Here is a 21919-nt window from a genome sequence, read left to right on the forward strand (position 1 = left end):
GATGTGATCTAAATTAAACTGTTATTTTTGTCAGTCCCTATATTTTTCCCTAGGTGTGGGGTGAGTGGGAAAATGCCCCTCTTGTTGCTAAAGACAATAATTACATGGGCTTCATATGCAGGAAGAACAGATTATGCTCATGACCCAAACAAAACCAGTTCTTTTCCCACTTGGACACATGAGGGCCTTAGAACACATGTATGAATCAAACAGGTTGGGGCTGGGAAGGTGGCTTAGCGGTAGAGTGCTTGCCTAGCATGCACAAAGCCCTGGATTTGATTCCTCAGCACCACATACACAGAAACAGCTGGAAGTGGTGCTGTGGTTCTAGAGGTAGAGCGCTAGCCTTGAGCAAAAAGAAGCCAGGGACCGTGCTCAGGCCCTGAGTCCAAGCCTCAGGACTGGCAAGAAAAAAATAAAATGAAATAAATCAAACAGATCAAGTCAACATTTCTTCACCAGTAAAGCAGATGTTGTAAAGTCAGAGTGACATTTGTCTTACTGACAAAGGTCAAGTTTTCTACCAATAGCAAATGATGAGACAAGGCTGTATAAATGTGTTGGAATGTAACACCGAGAGCCAGAGAAAGCCACTCCTAAGGCCAGCAGTACCTCACCCTTAAGTCTAATCGCAGCTTTGATTCCTTACTTCTGTAATTCAATAACTTTTATTACACAAACTGACTTAATGTAGGTTGCCATACTTTACATAAAGAATTATACATAATATAGTCCATGGCTAAGTGTCATCTAAAAACTCCAGTACAAGGGATGATGGAGTCAGCATGTGTATGTTTTATTTTGTGTTGTTTGGCTGGTGCTGGACTTGAACTAAGGTCTTGGTGCTCAAGGCTCTCACTCTACGACTTGAGCCACAGTGCCCCTTCCCACTTTTTCTAAGTAGTTTATAAGACGCTCACAGACTTTCCTGCCAGCACTGGCTTCAAACCCGAATCCTCAGATCTCAGCCTCCTGAGTAGCTAGGATTACAGGCATGAGCCACTGGTGCCTAGCTGTGTATGATAGCTTTATTGGTCTCCACAGATTCAATAAACTATGTCTGTGACATTTACTGCAATGATAAGGAAAGAGAGGCTATGTAGACCATGGCTTGAGCAGAGAGTTTAATGTTTAATTCTTATCTCAGAAATAAGAGGCAAATAATTCAAAAATAAGTCGTTTAGAAAATCATCCAATGCAGGAAATCTGGAATGACTGTTTAGAATATCCTTCTGCTGAATAGTAGATACATCCGCTGAACAAGGTGAGAGTTCAGCCATCCAAGAAACTGACGGATATGTTGCTGTCACCTAGGAAATCATGTGGAGCGCGCACACACACACACACACACACACACACACACACACACACACACACACACACCGTTTACCTGCAGAGGCATTGGAAAGTGGATGAGAAAAAGGTCAACGTAGTCCAACTGAAGTTTGTTCAGTGACATTTCCAAACTATGTTGGACCAATTCCGGGCGACTGAAAGTGGGCCACAGCTGCAGAGGTCAAAGAATGTATTGTGCAATTCATATTTCAGCCAATTCTGTGAGTTTGACTCGATAAGTCAGAAACATTTTCTCCTGATTAGGTCACTACCAACCCCCTCAGAAACACGCTCCCTTCCTCGTTAGTTTCCTCTCATCTGTCTCATACACACAAACATCATCACAGGTTTGGGGGTTCCAGTACATGATGTGAACTCAGAATGAAGTTCAGTACATGATAAAGGTGTTTTTTTCAATAATAATGCTCATTATCTGAAGTATGTTTGACTGAATTTACAGAGTAAATTACACAAGCTTTGTCCAAATCTCTAATCCATTCAAGTAAATAAGCAAAATTAGTATCTCTTTGAATAGTTAATATGTCCCAAACTATAGTGAAAGAACTTCAGCTACACCTCTCAATATAAAAGGACCTCTCTTTTATTGCTCTCTCTTATTGACAATGTGAAAACTGAAACTCAGAATAAAAGATTTTAGAAAATGAGAAGAGCCATAATTTAATCATCTATGTCTGATTTTATCAGCCATGATATTTCATGTCATTTCAGTCTGAAATTCAGAACCGTAATTTTACATTGAAGTAAAAAATGTAGACCCCATAATAATAACAGTGAGATCATCTTTACCATGTTTTGATCCAACAAAAGTTGTACTAGTAAGCAATAATTTACTGAGCAATTTGATCTAACAGCACAGTGCTAGCTTGTGTTTTAATACATATATATAACATAATTGTAAAAGGGAGTTGCCATTTTTATGATCTTGAAATATTTGTACAAAGGAGTTGCCATACAACAAAGCAGTATACGAATACAATTTGTCTTCAACAGTTGTTTCTATACAATGATAATAAATAGAATAGAATATTAATATAACAAATAAATACTTAAAAATAAACAATTGTAATACAATATAAATGAAATACAGTATAATACACTATATAACATAATGCAATATAAGATAATATAAATATAATATAAAATATAATAATAACTATGCAACAGCATACCATGTAAACATTACCTTTGTAGTGTAGAATATATCTTCTCTCTTCACAGTGCCATCGGCAATCTTACTTCTAATGGCCAATCCTACCTCCTCTTCTACTTCATACAAATAAGCAGAGTCAATATGGCGAAAACCAGCATCTATAGCAAGCTTTGTGGCTACCAGGGCCTCACTCACAGGAACCTAGGAAAGAAACCCAAAGTAGTATTTGGGGAGCTATGGGACAAAGGATATTTCAAATATAGGCATGGCCTTTTCAAGAGTCTTTTCCTCGTGCCTTGGGTTAGTTCACGGGCTTCCCATGAGGACTTGCAGTCTTGACCAATCATTACTTTCTCACTGGCATTGGAGATCACCCATATTTTTGGTGGAACAACTCACTGTACTAATTGTACAGTTATAGCCATGGCAGTTATTTATAGAGAGAGGATACAAAGTAAAGTCATTTCAAAACACAGGAACTTGGGCGGGGGGGCAGGGACACAGAAGAAATCTAGTATAGAGGAAATCTAGTACAAAATGTAATGAGCCTTCTGCTGGTACATTCAATTCAGTGCTGTACATCATACAGCAATCCATTTTTCAAAAAGAAATAGAAATTACCATCTACAATGGAAGCTGTTTAGAGACTACATTTCTAGTTTTGCCCAAGTGGCTACTTTCATAGACATTTTCCAAGACCACACACACAGAAATGCAGTCTACCAAGAAAAGCAGATCTACATAAACAGTAATCTTTGGACAATTAGTTAAGATAGAGTTCTCTTCATCAGTAATGACATGGTGACCAACCAAATAGTCAGTTTCCAAAAATGAGCACTTGTCTTAAGTCTGCTAGATATAATCACTACTATCAATTAACTCTTACTGTTAAATTACCATAACTACTATTAACAAACAACTCTTCTATATAACCACTTGTAAGGAATAAATACATATAGGCATACTTCATTCAGTTGTGTTTTGTTTATGCATAATAGATAGATGCCATGTTATTTTTATAAGTTAAAATACTTAACAAGTGCAAGTTACACTCTGATAAATGAAGAGCGAAACAGAAGAGATAAAGAGATGAAGGAAGGAAAAAATGAAGGGAGGGAGTGACAGAGAGGAGAAAGGAAAGGGAATGGATGGAAAGGGAATTAGGGAGAGAAATTTGGGGAGGTCAGGAGATGCTGAGGTTAGATAAAAGGAATGAGGAAAGGAAAAAGTAATCATGCCCATCCTTCCCATCTGTAGCATAGTATAAACAAAAAGTGTGTGTGTGTGTGTGTGTGTGTGTGTGTGTGTGTGTGTGTGAATTAGGTCTGGAACTCACTCAACATTTTTATTCATGGCTGACTGCTACCACTTGTTTGGTTTAATTGTGGATAGAGTTAGACTTTTCTGCCCTGGTTGACTTCAAATTTTGATCCTCAAGTATCAGACTCTTGAATAATTGGGGGATCTTTAGAATGAAAAATCCTTATCCAAAGATTGGGAAACACAATTATAATAAAGGTTTGATTATTAATGGGTTCTGGGAGGTGCAGTGTTTTCCAAGAAACCAAGCATGAGACGAGAGAGAGAAAGACAGAGACAGAGAGGCAACTCAGGCCAGTAGATTTATTTCAGTCCAGGTTTTTACCCAAACAGGTTTTAACTGGGTTGAAATCAATAAAGCAAAGTTCCATGAGATTACCCAGTGACAGGCTCAAAGGCCAGCATATTTCCTGCAATCCAGGATACTCTACAACGGGTTTCAATTGGGTTAAAATCCATTTTTTAAACAGCAAAGTTCCACAAGATTACACAGTAAGTAAGAGTTGAAGGGACCACCGTGACCCCTTCCCCGGGAGTCCGCGGTGTTGGGGAAAAGGTGAACGTGTCAAGCAGGCTGCCTCCAATGGTCCCACAGACGTGGTCCCCGGGAGTCCGTTGCTCATGACAAATATCTGCTAGATCACCCCAAGCAATTGGGAGAGGGTTAGAGATCTGGCAACTGTTTCTAGGTGACTGAATCCTGCTTCTGGTGTTAGGAAGGAAAATGTATATTTAAAAAGGTATCAAGACAACATGAGATTATAGAAATCACTACCTATAAATGCAACAAAAAGGAAGTAAGCATGATTGTAAATATTAGAGAGAAGTACATATCTCTGAGGACTTTCATGCCCCCCCCCCCAAAAAAAGTTAGCAGCTCCTAAAATCTGAAGCCATGTAACATTCTTTCAGGAACTGGCCAGAACCTGATATGGAAATTCAGAATTTGCCAGACAATGAATTTTGTAGATATCATAGACAATCCTATTATAGACACAGGAAGGGAGTCCTTTTTTAAAATTAATATATATGGACATCTTCAAATAAATAAGTACATGAAGAATGGTGGGACAATTTATTTTTCTTGGTTAATTTTCATCCTTGGCAGATTTGCTTCTAAAGTCTCCTGCAGCGTACCTCAAAAATATCCTACTTGTCTCTCATGGAAATTTACCAAAAGTGAGAATCATAAATAGAAGGTCCTGTTTACCCCAGGCCCAGTAATTTCTGTCACTGAGCAGAACACAACATTCTGTTGTTATTTTTTTCCATGCACTGCTTCTCTAGTACCCTCTGCCAAAAACACTTATCTGCATCATGTCTAAGGATTGAAGAGTTCTTAAGTTACAGGAATAACAAAGGAACCAATCCCATGGTCATCCCATTCTAACAAGCGAAGACAGGCAGCCTTCTTGACTGCTAGGTAGTATCTCTTCCACCAGATTGGAAGATAAAGGAGAGAAATCCAGGAACATTTGGTGTTAGGGCCACAGCCATGCATGGGAATCTGTGACTCTTCTTCTTCAAGCCTGGAGACTCAGACAGGCACGTGTGGCCTCCAAACCACACAGGAACGCAGACTTGAAAATTCAGGTCAGCTGCTACTCAGCCTACACTTACTTTCTTAGACGACCCTAAGCCAAAAGACAATAGTGTTACCTTCTCAGGTACAGCTGTGCCAAATCCCAGGACAGGCATGGAATGGCCATCGTTGAGAGCCACACGCTGCTGTCTGTGATCCATCACTTTCCTCTGGGTTGTCTCAGCAGACACGGATCGTTTCTTTTGGCCTTCAGATTATGGAGAAAACAAATGAGACACTTACAAAATATCTGTCTAGAGGTTGACTGGTCACATGCAAGTAGGAGGAGAAAGAGACAACCTCATCTCATGGAGAGAGAGGAGAATGGGAGTTTTCGTTTACATTCTTTAGGAAAGCGAATGGATTACTGTAATAATAACAAAGCTGCGAAGTTTCTCTGAGGTTTTATGTCCTATTCACAGTCCACTCGTAGAGTTGAAACGGAAGAGATTTATTGTTTTCTTTAGGCAGTTGTACCAAGGAGTTGGTACTTAACAAGGCAGTTTGTGAACACAACATTCAGAAGACTTCATAAGTTAGAGAATTTGCCTTTTAATTTAAAAAAAGATTTTTAAAAATTCGTGGTGTTTTTTTTGGTTGCAAACTGCTGTGAGCGTCTGAACTCTCCACACCCGGAGCAAGGGAGTGATGGAAAGCGGACCGGGAAACAGGTTTCCTGTGCCTCTTGCCAGCAACAGATGCCCCAAGATGCCATTAACAGGGTCGTGATTGTTTATCGGACGGGGGTGCCTGGGGAAAGTAAGGTAGCGTTCTCTTTGAAGTCACAGACACTAGGATGGGAAACATTCCTTGGAGGCAAGCAGCAAAACAAAACAACAACAACCAACAACCCACAATCTGTACAGGCCCTTACCTAACTCCAAAGGTCCAAGGAAATTTGGATACTGATTAACTCACATTCAGGGTAGAATATTGGAGTTCGGTAATGCTAGCGCAAATTGATCTTTCTCAGGCCACTCCCAGCTGAGTCAGAGAATGGCATTCCAATTCGCTTTAGCAGATCTCATAGCTTAGCATTTACATCCTCCCAAATATTTTCCTTTTTTTTTTTTTGTTTTTTAACCTGGGCCTTGAGCTCAGCTTAGACACTGCCCCTGGCCATTTTTTTTGCTCAGGGCTAGTGGTCAACTACATATGCATAGCCCCAGTGCTGGCTCGTTCTGTGTAGTGTATTGGAGATAGGTTTTCAACCAACATCCTCAGATCTCAGCCTCCTGAATAGCTAAGATTATAGGCATGAGTCACTGCACCCAGCTTGAAAAGTTTTTTTAATATTAATTTGACACCACAGTTTAACAGCTTTGGGGTATTTTGTGTTTGATATTTATGAATGTAACATTTGTATGAGACATGTAGAAAGGATCAAGTTTCAGAGATTCAGATTGATTTTCGAAAGAAAATAAAATGATTAATGTAGACTTGAGGTTCAGATAAATGTGGTCAACGATCTTTCTTTCGTGTCTTTTCCCACTGAAGTGTTAATCTTAGAAAATACTGAAAATCCATAGCTCTTGGATAAAATATCATGGATGAAATATGTTGAATGTGCCCTAACTAACAAAACTCTGATATTATTTCCCAAGCAGAGAGTGTTTATTTCCCTTCTCCACGTTCTCACTGATGATTCCTAGTTAACCATGCAGGCTGGTTTTCCTGGAGGTATGAACTTCACCTTCTTTACAGGGTCCCTAGAAATATTAATCACCATCTAATATGTGTCTCACCTTCCACGCTAAGAAATGTGAACTGAAGTGCAGTGTGATTTCTTGTTCCTCAAAGGCAATGAAGAAGCCAGGCACAGGTGATTAGTGCCTGTAACGCTAGCTACCCAGGAGGCTGAAATTTGAGGATTATAATCCAAGGCCAGCCCAGGCAGGAAAGTCCCCATGAGACTATCTTCAATTAACCACCCCAAGACCAGATATGGAGCTGTGGATTAAAGTGGTCGAGCCCAAACATTGAATGAAAGAGATCAGGGACATGCCCAGACTTGAGTTCAAACCCCATGACAAGATGAATGGAAGGAAGGAAGGAAGGAAGGAAGGAAGGAAGGAAGGAAGGAAGGAAGGAAGAAGAAGGAAGGAAGGAAGGAAGGAAGGAAGGAAGGAAGGAAGGAAGGAAGGAAGGAAGGAAGGAAGGAAGGAAGGAAGGAAGGAAGAGAAAGAAAGAAAGAAAGAAAGAAAGAAAGAAAGAAAGAAGAGAGAAAGAAAGAGAGAGGAAGGCATAAAGAACACTGTAAATATTTGCTAACATCAATTCCATAGAGATTGGAATAAATTCCCAGTCCCACCCAAGATAGATCTGCAAAGTCACTGTTTTTCACTTCCACTCTTCCAATTATTTCCAGGACAATTAGATTTGGGGGTCTAAGGAGACAGAAGGAAACAAAACAGTCAAATAATTGGTGCAATGCTACATAAGATTCTCAGAGGGTTTTAAACAATAAAACTTCATTTTATTTTTCTGGATGTAACAAAAATGTAGTGTCTTCCCTCCCAGACTTCCAGCTGGCTGGACCAAGAACCAATATGCCCACCAGGTGCATCTCCAACATCAACGCGTCACCAGCATAACGAGGGACATCTGAAGTCTCCCCAAAGGTCTTCGCATTAATATTCATCATGGAAAGGAAAATCTGGGTGGCCAGCTAAACTACAATGGAGACACAATGCATTATGTGAGCTTGATGATTCCATTTACAAGGTGATAAACACAAGTTCTTAATCTATTATTGTCATTTATTTCTGCTGTAGATTTTAATTCACACGAGCAGAAGGAATTGATTCTCTTGTTTACCCAAGATGAGTGAGGGTTGTCTGGAAATTCTTTCCCTCATCAGGGCTAGTCTCCAGATTCTGTCCTCTGTGTTCTTAGGTCCTGCTCTCAAACTTTTTCCATTCTCTGTGTTCAGCTCTAGTCAGAAGCTGCAATGAGCACTTTCTATTGACCATGCTAAGATCCCTAGCTGTTCCCATGAATACCGAACAAATGTGCAGTAGAAAAGAAGGAAGTGAGAGACATAAAATATCCAAGTCAATAAATGGACAGGCTCTAATAAACAATTCCACGTAGAATACGTGATAGTTTCTAATTTGAATTACGTGGATAATGGAGACATCCCTAATCTGATAAGAAAATGGCATAAATTTCCTTTTAGACACACTTAAGCTTCCGTGGGAATATTTACCCAAACACTGGATTGAATGAAGATGCCACCTTGGAAGTGTAGTTTCAGCAAGGATATTGGGAGATCTAGAAAGTTCCATGGAATGAGACGTGAAGAGGGGTGTGTGAGAAAGTCCAAGCTGTCTCTGCTTCCACTCACAGAACAGCGCTCTGGATTAAGGCTAGGAAGAGAATTGCCAAAATTTCCTGCACTGCCCTGACCAAAGCTGTCCTCTTTCTTCTACGTGTTAAGGTAACTTTATCACATATGTTACATTCCTCCTCAGAATATAAATCGAGCAACATATTTAACAAGACTACTTACTAAGAGGCAGTATTATATCGGCAATTTCTGTTGAGACCATCTATACGTTTCATGTCCTCTGATGTCAACTGGAAATCAAACACCTGTCACCGAAATAGAATTCTTTTTCTTACTATTTTCATGCAATCAGAGAAATCCAAGTGATGCAGAGGCAAAATATGAGAAATAAAAAGGTTCCAAAGGTTTGTGAAGATATTGAGCAAAGCACTGACATTGTTAACAGAAAAAGAAAAAATAGAATGTAAAGAAAAGGAAGAGAAAACCAAGTTTTTATTCGCTACAATGAAACTGCAGAAAAGGGAGCTGTCTACCTGGTTGAGAAGTAGAGCTGAAATGATTCAAACATGGGCATAGGTACACTGTAATAATTGTGAATGTGATCTTTAGATATTCCTACAGAATTACACATAAAATTGACAACATTACACATAGCTTTGACCCCAAAATAATCCCACAAAATACTTCCAGCTGAGTTAAGAACTGAATTAGAAGGAAACACCATAACACTCATGAAGACTGTAACAATAAACAAGTGTATGCTTCCAATATGTGATTTGCAAAACACTCATAAATCACAAAAAGATATGAAGAATTTTATCACACTGAGTTGAAATTTGTTCATAAAAGCCTACTCTAACCAGATGTGAGCCTTTTTAAAAATTAGTTCCTGGAATAGACAACTATATTCGATTAGAAAAAATATATTCCCCAGTACTTCACAACTGCCTATAGTCACTACCCATAGCTTTTCTTATGTTAACATGGGGTTTGAACTAGGAGCCTGGGTGCTATCCTTGAACTCTATATGCTCAAGTCTAGTGCTCTACCACTGTGAGTCACAGCACTACTTCTGGTTCTTTGCTGGTTAACTGCAGATAAAAGTGTCATGGATTTTCATGCCCATGCTCCCTTTGAATCATGATCCTCAAATCTCAGTCTCCTGAGTGGCTAGGAGTACAGCCATGAGCCACCAGTGCTCAGCCCTTTATTCTTTTAAGAAGTGGTTTCTATTATCCCCAAAATCTAGCCAGGCCTATAACTTTCATTTTTTTTATCAAATACAATTTGTCAGAAAAAAATGCTGTGCAAATCTGGAACTTAGGCACAGGAAGACTATGTAAGTCCATGTATTAGGAAGGAACCGTGAAATAAGGTGAAACCTGGACTAGTTGGCTGAAGAACAGGCAGAGAGACAGACAGACAGACATAGATATCGGTATAGGTGTAGACATAGATATAGATAGATGTATGGAAGAGACCTCATTTGGTCTTCTGTCTTTGTTCCACTGTTGGCATTACCCAGTCAGCAACCTGACCCAGGCAGCTTCATTTTCTTGCAGATTCAAGAGAAAATTGACTAGAGATAGGAGGGAGTTCACAACAAGATAAAAAGAAATAGTCAAGTAAATATACACTCATTGTTACTCGTGGACTAAACCTTAAACCTCCCATTTACTCAGCTTGCTTTCTGAGTAGCACGCTATGACGTAAGCCACTCCTTCACCCCTCACTTTACCAGGTGTTTTGGAGATGGAGTCTCATCGACTTTTCTGCATGGCGGGCTTCAAACCACAATCCTCCTGATCTCAGCCTCCTGAGTAGCTGGGGTTGCAGGTATGAGCTACCAACATCTGGCTCACAAATGTTTTCTTATTAAACCCCTATGCTACACCCTTAAGCAAGCAAGACATGGGTGTGGTTTTCCAAATAACTGGCTATAATGGTGTAATGATCGTCTTATATTTAATAATAACACAGTCAACCTGTATCATTGGGCATAGACTTCAGTGGCCAGTTCTTAAAAAAAAAAACAGAAAAACAAGAAGGGCATGAATAAGAAATCATAAATGTATTCAGAGAAATTAAAAATAAAACAATAAAATATAACTCTTCAATTTCTTGAAAGACGAGAGTTCTCACTTGCATAGGGTTACATAGAACATTGCTGACTATGGTCACATCAAAATCTCTGTTTTCCATTCTATCCTGACTCTCCACCAACCCTCTGATAGAAGAAAACCGTGGTGAACAACGGCCATGTACAATGCGTGTGTCTGCATGAGCAAACAGTGAGCTCAGGATACGCATCTGAGATGTCACAGCTGCACGCAAACGTTCGACTCCTCACGTGGAGTCCATGGTGCCCACAAACCCCTCCTCACCTGCAGGTTCTCTTTGATCCGCTTCTCGTTGAAACTCCGCGCCAGGACCACAATCCCGCGCTGCAGCAGGTAGCGAAGGGCAATCAGGGCTGGAGTTCGCTTGTGCTTTTTCGCAATGGCGCTTAGCACTGGGTCTTCCAAGAGAACTGGGGAATTCGGGTCCACCCTGGAAGGAGAGACACCAGTGCTGAACTCTAGACGCTGCCTATGCACCACATGGTTCACAGGGCTGCCGAGGCACACCATGGACTCCATGCTAGAACACCAACTCTTCTCCCAGAACCACACAGGGCAATTCTCCCCGCTTCCTAACCGAGTTCACACTCAGCTCGAGAAACCTTAGTACTGTGGGACTGAAAATGCTCCAGCAGCAATGCCAGGTTATATAAACCCCTTGTTGCCTTCATTACCATTGTGTATCTCGAGATGATCCCAGCGTGCAATAGGCAACCAGAACAATGTCTTTTGACTTGCAGAAATCCAGCATTTTGCTTTGGTTAAGGTAAGGATGGCATTCGACCTGGAGATGGATGAGACAAACACTTGTCCAATTATATGAAGTCTTCCTATTGCTATGAAAGGCAAATGTCAAAGGCAAAATACTGGGTAGCATGAAATGTAAAGTGAAGCCTTAAAGCAGACATCTGTTTTCATATGTGTATACTGGTCCAGACCCATGGCAGTAGTAAAGGAAGGAAAGGAGGGAGGGAGGGAAGAAGGGAGGGAGAGAGGGAAGGAAAGAGGAAGGAAGGAAGGAAGGAAGGAAGGAAGGAAGGAAGGAAGGAAGGAAGGAAGGAAGGAAGGAAGGAAGGAAGGAAAGAAGGAAGACAGGAAGGAAGGAAGAAGGAAGGAAGGAAGGAAGGAAGGACATACGTAAGGAGAGGAGGTGATGGGAACTCACCTGGTTGCAGACAGGCTTGTACTTGAGTCCTGGCTTGTTTAGAATCATCTCCAGCTGCCGGCGATTAAAGTTGGACACCCCGATGGACTTGGCCAGCCCTGCCTCCTTACACTTCTCCATGGCCTGGTGAGAGAGAGAATCAGAAGAACTGCTTGCACAGCTATCTTCAGATCAATGTATATTCCAAGATGTGCTGAAAGGAAGCTCTTGACATTGACTATCTAAAAGAGGAAAAACTGACAAGAAAATGAGTGAAGGAGATAGTGACTATAAGAAAGAATTCTTGGTGATCTATCTAGAAAATAGGAGAGTATCCAGGCATGAATTTTTTCCTCTCCACCATTCCACCAAAACATCCCTGGTGAGGGGCATGATTTTCTGGATACAGCCCAGAAAGAAATCCCATGCTCACAGGGGAAATCAGAGCTAAATTCCTTTCCCAAAGCCCTCCAAAGACTCACCTCCCATGTGTCACAGAGATCCACCGTTTCAAATAATAGTTTTCCATTTTCATCACGTGGTATGATTTTGTCTCCAGGCTGGAATAGAGGCACTCATTTTAGAGATTATGTCACACACGTATTGTTTTGAGGAATCACACTGCCAATTAACTTCGGGCTGGGCCGTTAAACACTCATGAAATAGGTAAAATAACAGTTATATTTGCAAAATGTTTTCTATTTGAAATAGTAGAAATGGCCTTTGGTGACTTTAATCTTTGATACGTTTTATATATTTAAAGCTGATTTCCAAAGACATTGATGTGATCTAAATTAAACTGTTATTTTTGTCAGTCCCTATATTTTTCCCTGGGTGGGGGGTGGGTGGGAAAATGCCCCTCTTGTTGCTAAAGACAATAATTACATGGGCTTCATATGCAGGAAGAACAGACTATGCTCATGACCCAAACAAAACCAGTTCTTTTCCCACTTGGACACATGAGGGCCTTAGAACACATGTATGAATCAAACAGGTTGGGGCTGGGAAGGTGGCTTAGCGGTAGAGTGCTTGCCTAGCATGCACAAAGCCCTGGATTTGATTCCTCAGCACCACATACACAGAAACAGCTGGAAGTGGTGCTGTGGTTCTAGAGGTAGAGTGCTAGCCTTGAGCAAAAAGAAGCCAGGGACCGTGCTCAGGCCCCGAGTCCAAGCCTCAGGACTGGCAAGAAAAAAATAAAATGAAATAAATCAAACAAATCAAATCAACATTTCTTCACCAGTAAAGTAGATGTTGTAAAGTCAGAGTGACATTTGTCTTACTGACAAAGGTCAAGTTTTCTAGCAATAGCAAATGATGAGACAAGGCTGTATAAATGTGTTGGAATGCAACACCGAGAGCCAGAGAAAGCCACTCCTAAGGGCAGCAGTACCTCACCCCTAAGTCTAATCACAGCTTTGATTTCTTACTTCTGTAATTCAATAACTTTTATTACACAAACTGACTTAATGTAGGTTACCATACATTACATAAAGAATTATACATAATATAGTCCATGGCTAAGTGTCATCTAACAACTCCAGTACAAGGGATGATGGAGTCAGCATGTGTATGTTTTATTTTGTGTTGTTTGGCTGGTGCTGGACTTGAACTAAGGTCTTGGTGCTCAAGGCACTCACTCTACCACTTGAGCCACAGTGCCCGTTCCCACTTTTTCTGAGTAGTTTATAAGACGCTCACAGACTTTCCTGCCAGCATTGGCTTCAAACCCGAATCCTCAGATCTCAGCCTCCTGAGTAGCTAGGATTACAGGCATGAGCCACTGGTGCCTAGCTGTGTATGATAGCTTTATTGGTCTCCACAGATTCAATAAACTATGTCTGTGACATTTACTGCAATGATAAGGAAAGAGAGGCTATGGAGACCATGGCTTGAGCAGAGAGGCGAAGAGTTTAATGTTCAATTGTTTTTTGTTGTTTGTTTTTTTTTAATTTTTATTATCAAACTGATGTACAGAGAGAGGTTATAGTTTCATACGTTAGGCATTGGATACATTTCTTGTACTGTTTGTTACCTCGTCCCTCATTCCCCTCTTCCTCCTCCCTCTTTCCCTTCCCCCTGCCCCCATGAATTGTTCAGTTCATTTACACCAAACAGTTTTGCAAGTATTGCTTTTGTAGTTGTTTGTCTTTTTTTTACCCTGTGTCTCTCGATTTTGGTATTCCCTTTCAATTTCCTAGTTCTAATACCAGTATACACGGTTCCCAATATACTCAGATAAGATACAGAGATAGTGTAGGTACAACCACAGGAAGGAGATACAAGATAATGTTAAATTCTTATCTCCTAGAATAAGAGGCAAATAATTCAAAAATAAGTCGTTTAGAAAATCATCCAATGCTGGGCTGGGGATATAGCCTGGTGGCAAGAGTGCCTGCCTCATATACACGAGGCCCTAGGTTCGATTCCCCAGCACCACATATACAGAAAACGGCCAGAAGCGGCGCTGTGGCTCAAGTGGCAGAGTGCTAGCCTTGAGCGGGAAGAAGCCAGGGACAGTGCTCAGGCCCTGAGTCCAAGGCCCAGGACTGGCCAAAAAAAAAGAAAATCATCCAATGCAGGAAATCTGGAATTACTGTTTAGAATATCCTTCAGCTGAATAGTTGATACATCCGCTGAACAAAGTGAGAGTTCAGCCATCCAAGAAACTGAGGGATATGTTGCTGTCACCTAGGAAATCATGTGGAGCGCACACACACACACACACACACACACACACACACACACACACACACACACACACCGTTTACCTGCAGAGGCATTGGAAAGTGGATGAGAAAAAGGTCAACGTAGTCCAACTGAAGTTTGTTCAGTGACATTTCCAAACTATGTTGGACCAATTCCGGGCGACTGAAAGTGGGCCACAGCTGCAGAGGTCAAAGAATGTATTGTGCAATTCATATTTCAGCCAATTCTGTGAGTTTGACTCGATAAGTCAGAAACATTTTCTCCTGATTAGGTCACTACCAACCCCCTCAGAAACACGCTCCCTTCCTCTTTAGTTTCCTCTCATCTGTCTCATACACACAAACATCATCACAGGTTTGGGGGTTCCAGTACATGATGTGAACTCAGAATGAAGTTCAGTACATGATAAAGGTGTTTTTTTCAATAATAATGCTCAAGATCTGAAGGGTGTTTGACTGAATTTACAGTCAATTTGCATAAGCTTTGTCCAAATCTCTAATCCATTCAAGTAAATGAGCAAAATTTGTATTCCTTTTGTATCCTGAATTTAAAGTTGAAGAGAAAATCTGCTTAGAATATATTAATGTGTCCCAAACAATACTGAAGGAACTTTAACTGTACCTTTCAGTATAAAAGGATCTCTCTTATATTGTTCTCTCTCTTATGGACAATGTGAAAACTGAAACTCAGAATAAGAGATTTTAGAAAATGACCCAGGAAATGACAAGAACCATAATCTAATCAGCTATGTCTGATTTTATCATTCATGATACTTTATTTCATTTCAATCTGAAATTCAGAACAGTAAATTCACATCAAATCCAGAAATGTAGACAGCTTATTAATAATGATGACATCATCTTTACCTGGTTTTGATTATAGTTTTAATATACAAATGTGTGCCAAAAAAGTTGTAGTAGTAATCTAAATTACTAAGCAGCTTTTGATCCAATCGCATAGTATCGTTTCTTTTAACAATATATATTTATTAAAGTATTTGTTAGGAGTTGCCATTTTGATGGTCTTTAAATAGTTGTACAAAAGAGTAGCCATTCAACAAAGCAGTATATGAATACAATACATCTTCGATTATTTCTAAACAATAGTAATCAATATATAATACAGTATAAACAAATAAATACTTATAAATATGATATAATAATTTACCATATAACACAGTGCAATACATTACTAATAAATATGCTACAGCATACCATGTAAACATTACCTTTGTAGTGTAGAATATATCTTCTCTCTTCACAGTGCCATCTGCAATCTTACTTCTAATGGCCAATCCTACCTCCTCTTCTACCTTATATATGTAAGCAGAGTCAATATGGCGAAAACCAGCTTCTATAGCAAGCTTTGTGGCTACACAGACTTCACTGGCATGAGCCTAGAAAAGTAACCCAAAGTAGTATTTGTGTAACTATGGGATAAATGATATTTCAAATACTTTCCTCATGTCTTGGGTTAGTTCGTGGGCTTCCCATGAGGACCTGCAGTCTTGATCAATCATTACTTTATCACATGATTACAGTCATGAACCACTGGCATCTGGCATAAACACAGAGCCCCTTTTTTTGTTTTTTGTTTTTGGTTTTTTGCCAGTCCTGGGACTTGAACTCAGGGCCTGAGCACTGTCCCTGGCTTCTTTTTGCTCAAGGCTAGCACTCTGCCACTTGAGCCACAGCGCCACTTCTGGCAGTTTTCTTTATATGTGGTGCTGGGGAATCGAACCCAGGGCCTCATGTATATGAGACGAGCACTCTTGCCACTAGGCCATATTCCCAGCCCTCCCACACAGCCTTTTAAAGGCACTGAGAAACCAAATTCTCAAACAATGCACTCTAATGCAGTATTTGTTTCACTGTGGTGGTCTCGAAGGAAAGTATACTAAAAAAGAAGCATACTATCTCCAAAAACACATATGTAAAAAAAAAACATCCTGAAAAGGATCAGTCAGCACATCCTGAGGAGGCTTTGCCAAGTGGGTACCCTCTTTCAGAATGATAAAGCCCACTTGCTTTAGGAGAGATGGTGATTACTATGGCAACAGGTGCGGTGTGCCCTTGATTCTGCTGTGCCTCCTATGTGCCAAGTTGTAATATGAGTAAAAACGCCCACCAAAGAGCGTCAAAATGCCCCACTGGGTATTCTTTCTCTCTCTCTCTTCTGTATGACAAAATTGAGACTCACTGAAGTTTTAATTAGCCCTTATCACATAACGAGCAATCCAAGGACATTACTGGAAGGAAAATCGTTTCCAGGCTACTGAAACATTCACTGTTGGTATTTGTGTTACACACCTCAGCCAGCAGATACACAAGCCCACTTCTGCCATTTTGATTCAAATGTAGTGTTTATGAACCCAGATCCAGAAGCAGATTTGCTTCTAAAGTCTCCTGCAGCGTACCTCAAAAATATCCTACTTGTCTCTCATGGAGATTTACCAAAAGTGAGAATCATAAATAGAAGGTCCTGTTTACCCCAGGCCCGGTAATTTCTGTCACTGAGCAGAACACAACATTCTGTTGTTATTTTTTTCCATGCACTGCTTCTCTAGTACCCTCTGCCAAAAACACTTACCTGCATCATGTCTAAGGATTGAAGAGTTCTTAAGTTACAGGAATAACAAAGGAACCAATCCCATGGTCATCCCATTCTAACAAGCGAAGACAGGCAGCCTTCTTGACTGCTAGGTAGTATCTCTTCCACCAGATTGGAAGATAAAGGAGAGAAATCCAGGGACATTTGGTGTTAGGGCCACAGCCATGCATGGGAATCTGTGACTCTTCTTCTTCAAGCCTGGAGACTCAGACAGGCACGTGTGGCCTCCAAACCACACAGGAACGCAGACTTGAAAATTCAGGTCAGCTGCTACTCAGCCTACACTTACTTTCTTAGACGACCCTAAGCCAAAAGACAATAGTGTTACCTTCTCAGGTACAGTTGTGCCAAATCCCAGGACAGGCATGGAATGGCCATCGTTGAGAGCCACACGCTGCTGTCTGTGATCCATCGCTCTCTTCTCGTTTGTGTCAGCAGGCACGGAAAGTTTCTTTGGCCTTCACAGATGATAGAGAAAGTAATTGGGACACTTATGAAATGTGTCCAAAGGTTGACTGGCCACATGCAAATAGGAGATTTAAAACAAATATTCATGGACAGAGAGAATTGGATTACTCTAATAATAATAAAACTGTATCGTTTTGCAGAACCGGTTTTGTTTTCTATTCACAGTCCACCTATAGAGTTGAAACTTAATATAAGGGATTTGGTAAATAGTTATTTGATCATAAGTTTGGCTAACAAAACACTCCAGCTATCTATCAGTTTCATAACAGCTTCAGGGCTACCCAAATGTTCTCACAATGCAGTTGTTTTGTTTTTTTTTCTGCCCAGGACCTGGAATTAAGAACTCTTTTGAAGGAGATTAGGAGGAGGAAAAGTGTAGAGAAATGAGGGAAGGGGTGACAAGTTTGACAAGAAATGTGCTCACCACCTTATGTATGTAACTGTCACCGCTCTATACATCACCTGGACAATAAAATTAAATTAACAAGAAAAATTAAAAAAAGAACTCTTTTGAGCTAGCTCTTTACAACCTTAGTGTCCATGGGAAATGCCTGAGGAATTTTATATTTCCACTGTAAGTCACTGGGATTGGGAGAGTGGGATTGTACTGCAGCAGAATCAACATTGTCTGGGGAATCAAAACTTTCTTCGTCTCGAGTTCTTCACTCCCTTCTGGTCTAGCAATTGTGTGAGCATGAATGTCAGTCCCATGCCAGAAGAAAGAGAGATGATTTTTGCCTTCAGATCACTTTACATGGGAATGTGGAATACATAGAAAAAGGCTTAACATAATTGTCTCCTAGGGGGTGGGAATATGGCCTAGTGGCAAGAGTGCTTTCCTCGTGTACATGAAGCCCTAGGTTCGATTCCTCAGCACCACATAGATAGAAAAGGCCCGAAGTGGCGCTGCGGCTCAAGTTGGCAGAGTGCTAGCCTTGAGCAAAAAAAGGAAGCCAGGGACAGTGCTCAGGCCCTGAGTTTAAGCCCCAGGACTGGCAAAAAAAAATAAAAAAGAATACACCTGCATAATTGTCTCCTAGATGGATACCATGTAACTGTTCTGGGGGAAAATACTCCCATTTGAAAACTCCATTTCCAGACTCCTGGCTACAAGAAGTTTTCTCTCCCTGATAGAATATTTCCTAACACAACTCAAAAAACATTGCCTTTCACAACAGAACCAGATCTGGAACACTTATTGCTCAAGTGTACTGAAAATCAATGATCTCAGGTAATTTGGTTAAGTTTTTTGGAAAATGATTCACATTCTGTGCTCAACAGTTCCAAAATGCTTGCTTTCTTCTCCAAACTAGGGACAAACCCTAACTTCATAGATATCTGCCTAATGTTACGAAAGCTCAGTGTATATAAACAGAGCAGCTTCTTCGCATGGGTCAGCAAATGTCAGAGTTTATATTACATTAATATCACGTCATACACCATGACATGCCATTTTCACATTCCTTACTTATTCACCACCAGAGCTTTGCAAATCACAGAAAAGAAGGAAAACACAACTTTGGTCTTCCTTTTCTTTAGTAAATAACTAAACTACCAATCACTCCCTCTTCCAAAAGTATAGACATTAATCATAACTGGGGTGGCAAAAAGAATAAAGATAAGTGGAGAAAAAAGTCTTAATATTTTTCCAGCAAGCCAATTTTTCTAATTTAAAAAAAAATAGATTTATCTTTCTTTTCTCTTGTTGACTTTAGTCTGCGTCTCCATTCCTTCTTGTGGCTAAATTCCTCTTTTCAAATGCTCTCCTTCAACATTCATTCATGTATTGAGTGCTTCCTGCACCCCTAAAATTGTGCTTGACTCAAGTCTTGAGAATTCTTCCATGCAGGAAAGGACTATATATATTTTTTAATTTATTTATTGTCAAAGTGATATACAAAGGAATTCCAGTTTCATACACAAGGCAGTGAGTACATTTCTTATCAAACTTGTTGCCCCCTCCCTCACTTCTCTCCCCCCTCCCCCCTCCCCAATTCTCTCCCCAACCCCTGAGGTGTACAGTTGGTTTACACCATATTGTCTTGTACATATTGCTGTTGCATTGCTTCACCTTTCTTTATTTTACAGTGGGTAAAGGGATAATTATACCATTAAACCCAATTGTCCCTCTCTGACAGGGCCTGCTGCTATGGGTGGGTATTGGTGTCCTCATTCTAACAAATCAAGCATATTCATCCCAGTTGCTTTGGGACAGTCCTTCCCAAAGCAGCTCTGACCTCACTCTGACCAATGCCTCACACTTTAAGTTCACTGCTGTAAACTGTGAACTTCTTACCAAACATGGTAGGAAGTACAATCCCTTTCCTTTTGTTATTTCTGACTCTGGAGTCTTCCTTGTAAAATATATGATGTACAGAATCACTGCAGTTTCTTGCATGGCAAAAGTGTTTGATGGTTCTGGAAAAGACTTCCAGTGCCAACAAACTCATAGCTTCATGGCTCCAAAATATTCCTGTTAGGCATTTTTTCCACTAACCATTGCCCAGCATTAATTTCTAGCCAAGAATGGGACATGCTCTTAAGAGTGCAGCAAGACTGGTAGGTGTACCCTGCACTGGTGGGCGGGGCCACAGGCAGGGAACAGCTACAAACCAAACCTGAGAAGCCATCCACAGATCTCCAGATGCACAAATCACAAAGAAACATAACTCAGTTCATCAAAGGGCAAGCCAACTCGCCAGCTCCAAAAAGCAGCACGACTGAAGAGGAGATGGAGACTAAAAAAGCAAATGAGGCCATGTTAACAGGAATGATGGAAAGCATCAGAAATGAAATCAGAAAACAATTCCAGGAGTTTAGAGCGGAAATCTGGAAGGACACCCAGGAAGCCAAGAAAGAAATGGAAGCAAAAATGGATACAATGCAAGCCTGCTTTAAAGAAATGGAAGCAAAGGCTGGGGATATAGCCTAGTGGCAAGAGTGACTGCCTCATATACACGAGGCCCTAGGTTCGATTCCCCAGCACCACATATACAGAAAACGGCCAGAAGCGGCGCTGTGGCTCAAGTGGCAGAGTGCTAGCCTTGAGCGGGAAGAAGCCAGGGACAGTGCTCAGGCCCTGAGTCCAAGGCCCAGGACTGGCCAAAAAAAAAAAAAAAAGAAATGGAAGCAAAAATGGATACAATGCAAGCCGCCTTTAAAGAAAATCTCCACATCCTGAGAATTGAAATGCATGAAAAAATAGATTTAAAATACAACTCTTTAAAGGAAGAAATTTCCATGATCAGAGCTGATATGACAACCATAAATAGCTCTCTGACATCCATAAACTCCGCAATTGAAACCATAACACAAAGAGTGGACCATATAGAATCCAGAATCTCTCGCCTGGACGATGAAGCAGCTGACAACAACCAGAAAATGACCACACTCCAAGAAAAGGTGAAGCTTCAGGGAAGACTAATCCAGGAACTAATGGACAAAGACAAGAAATATAATCTGCGCATAATTGGAATAGAAGAAGGAGCCGAATACCAGAACAGAGGGCTTAATCATGTTCTCAATAAAGTTATTGCAGAAAACTTCCCCAATCTCACAGGGGACCCCATCCAGGTAACCGAAGCCTATAGGACACCTGGCAGGCCAGACCCCAGGAAAGCCACCCCAAGGCACATAATATTCAAGACTACAGACCTCAAGATTAAAGAGCAAATTCTGAATTCAGCCAAAGCGAAGAAGGAAACTTTTTTCAATGGGAAGAGGATTCGAATAACATCCGACTTATCCACACAAACTTACCAAGCTTGAAGTAAGTGGAAGAACACCATCCAAGTACTCCAGAATAACAATTTACAACCTCGGATCAAATATCCAGTGAAATTGGAGTTCACATTCGAAGGGAGAACCAGATTTTCCACACCAAAGAGGAGCTAAAGGAGTATGAGAATAAAAAAACCAGCCCTACAGCAAATATTAAGAGGGGAACCCCACCCAACAGAGATCGTAAAAGACACACAGACAGAATCAGAAAGAAACTTCAATAGCCAAAGTCCAGCAGAAAGACCAGCTCACTAAAGACAAGAAAAAGAAAAGAGGAAAAAACAGCCCAACAAGAAAATGGAAGGAGAAAAAACACCCTTATCCTTGATCTCTTTAAATATAAATGGTTTAAACTTCCCGATAAAGAGGAGCAGACTGGCAGAATGGATTC

The 21919-nt window shown here is 40.6% G+C and overlaps 2 protein-coding genes across 8 annotated transcripts in view; both read right to left on the reverse strand.

Annotated features, from left to right (window-relative positions):
- Nucleotides 1-5712, reverse strand: part of LOC125366783 (aldo-keto reductase family 1 member C4-like) — a 133992-nt gene extending 128280 nt beyond the window's left edge. The window contains exons 1-3 of one of the 7 annotated variants that reach the window (XM_048367499.1): nt 5486-5692; nt 2540-2707; nt 1391-1507 (exon numbers count right to left, since the gene is read on the reverse strand). In XM_048367499.1, the coding sequence (XP_048223456.1) occupies nt 1391-1507; nt 2540-2707; nt 5486-5569 (369 nt within the window). In that variant the 5' untranslated portion in view covers nt 5570-5692. Of the gene's footprint in view, nt 1-1390; nt 1508-2539; nt 2708-5485 lie in introns of all 7 variants that reach the window. The other 6 variants (XM_048367505.1, XM_048367502.1, XM_048367504.1 and 3 more) reach the window with 6 other exon arrangements.
- Nucleotides 5713-7922: 2210 nt separating this feature from the next.
- On the reverse strand, nt 7923-17697 carry LOC125366785 (aldo-keto reductase family 1 member C1-like). Its single transcript, XM_048367511.1, has 9 exons — nt 17609-17697; nt 15899-16066; nt 14733-14849; nt 12444-12521; nt 11983-12105; nt 11492-11601; nt 11082-11247; nt 8920-9002; nt 7923-8081 (listed from the first exon to the last, which is right to left on the reverse strand). Exons 1-9 carry the CDS (start codon nt 17690-17692, stop codon nt 8039-8041), a joined length of 972 nt encoding a protein of 323 aa, XP_048223468.1. The 5' UTR covers nt 17693-17697; the 3' UTR covers nt 7923-8038.
- Nucleotides 17698-21919: the final 4222 nt, after the last annotated feature.

This window comes from Perognathus longimembris, chromosome 18, assembly GCF_023159225.1.
Source record: "Perognathus longimembris pacificus isolate PPM17 chromosome 18, ASM2315922v1, whole genome shotgun sequence".
NCBI lineage: Eukaryota > Metazoa > Chordata > Mammalia > Rodentia > Heteromyidae > Perognathus > Perognathus longimembris.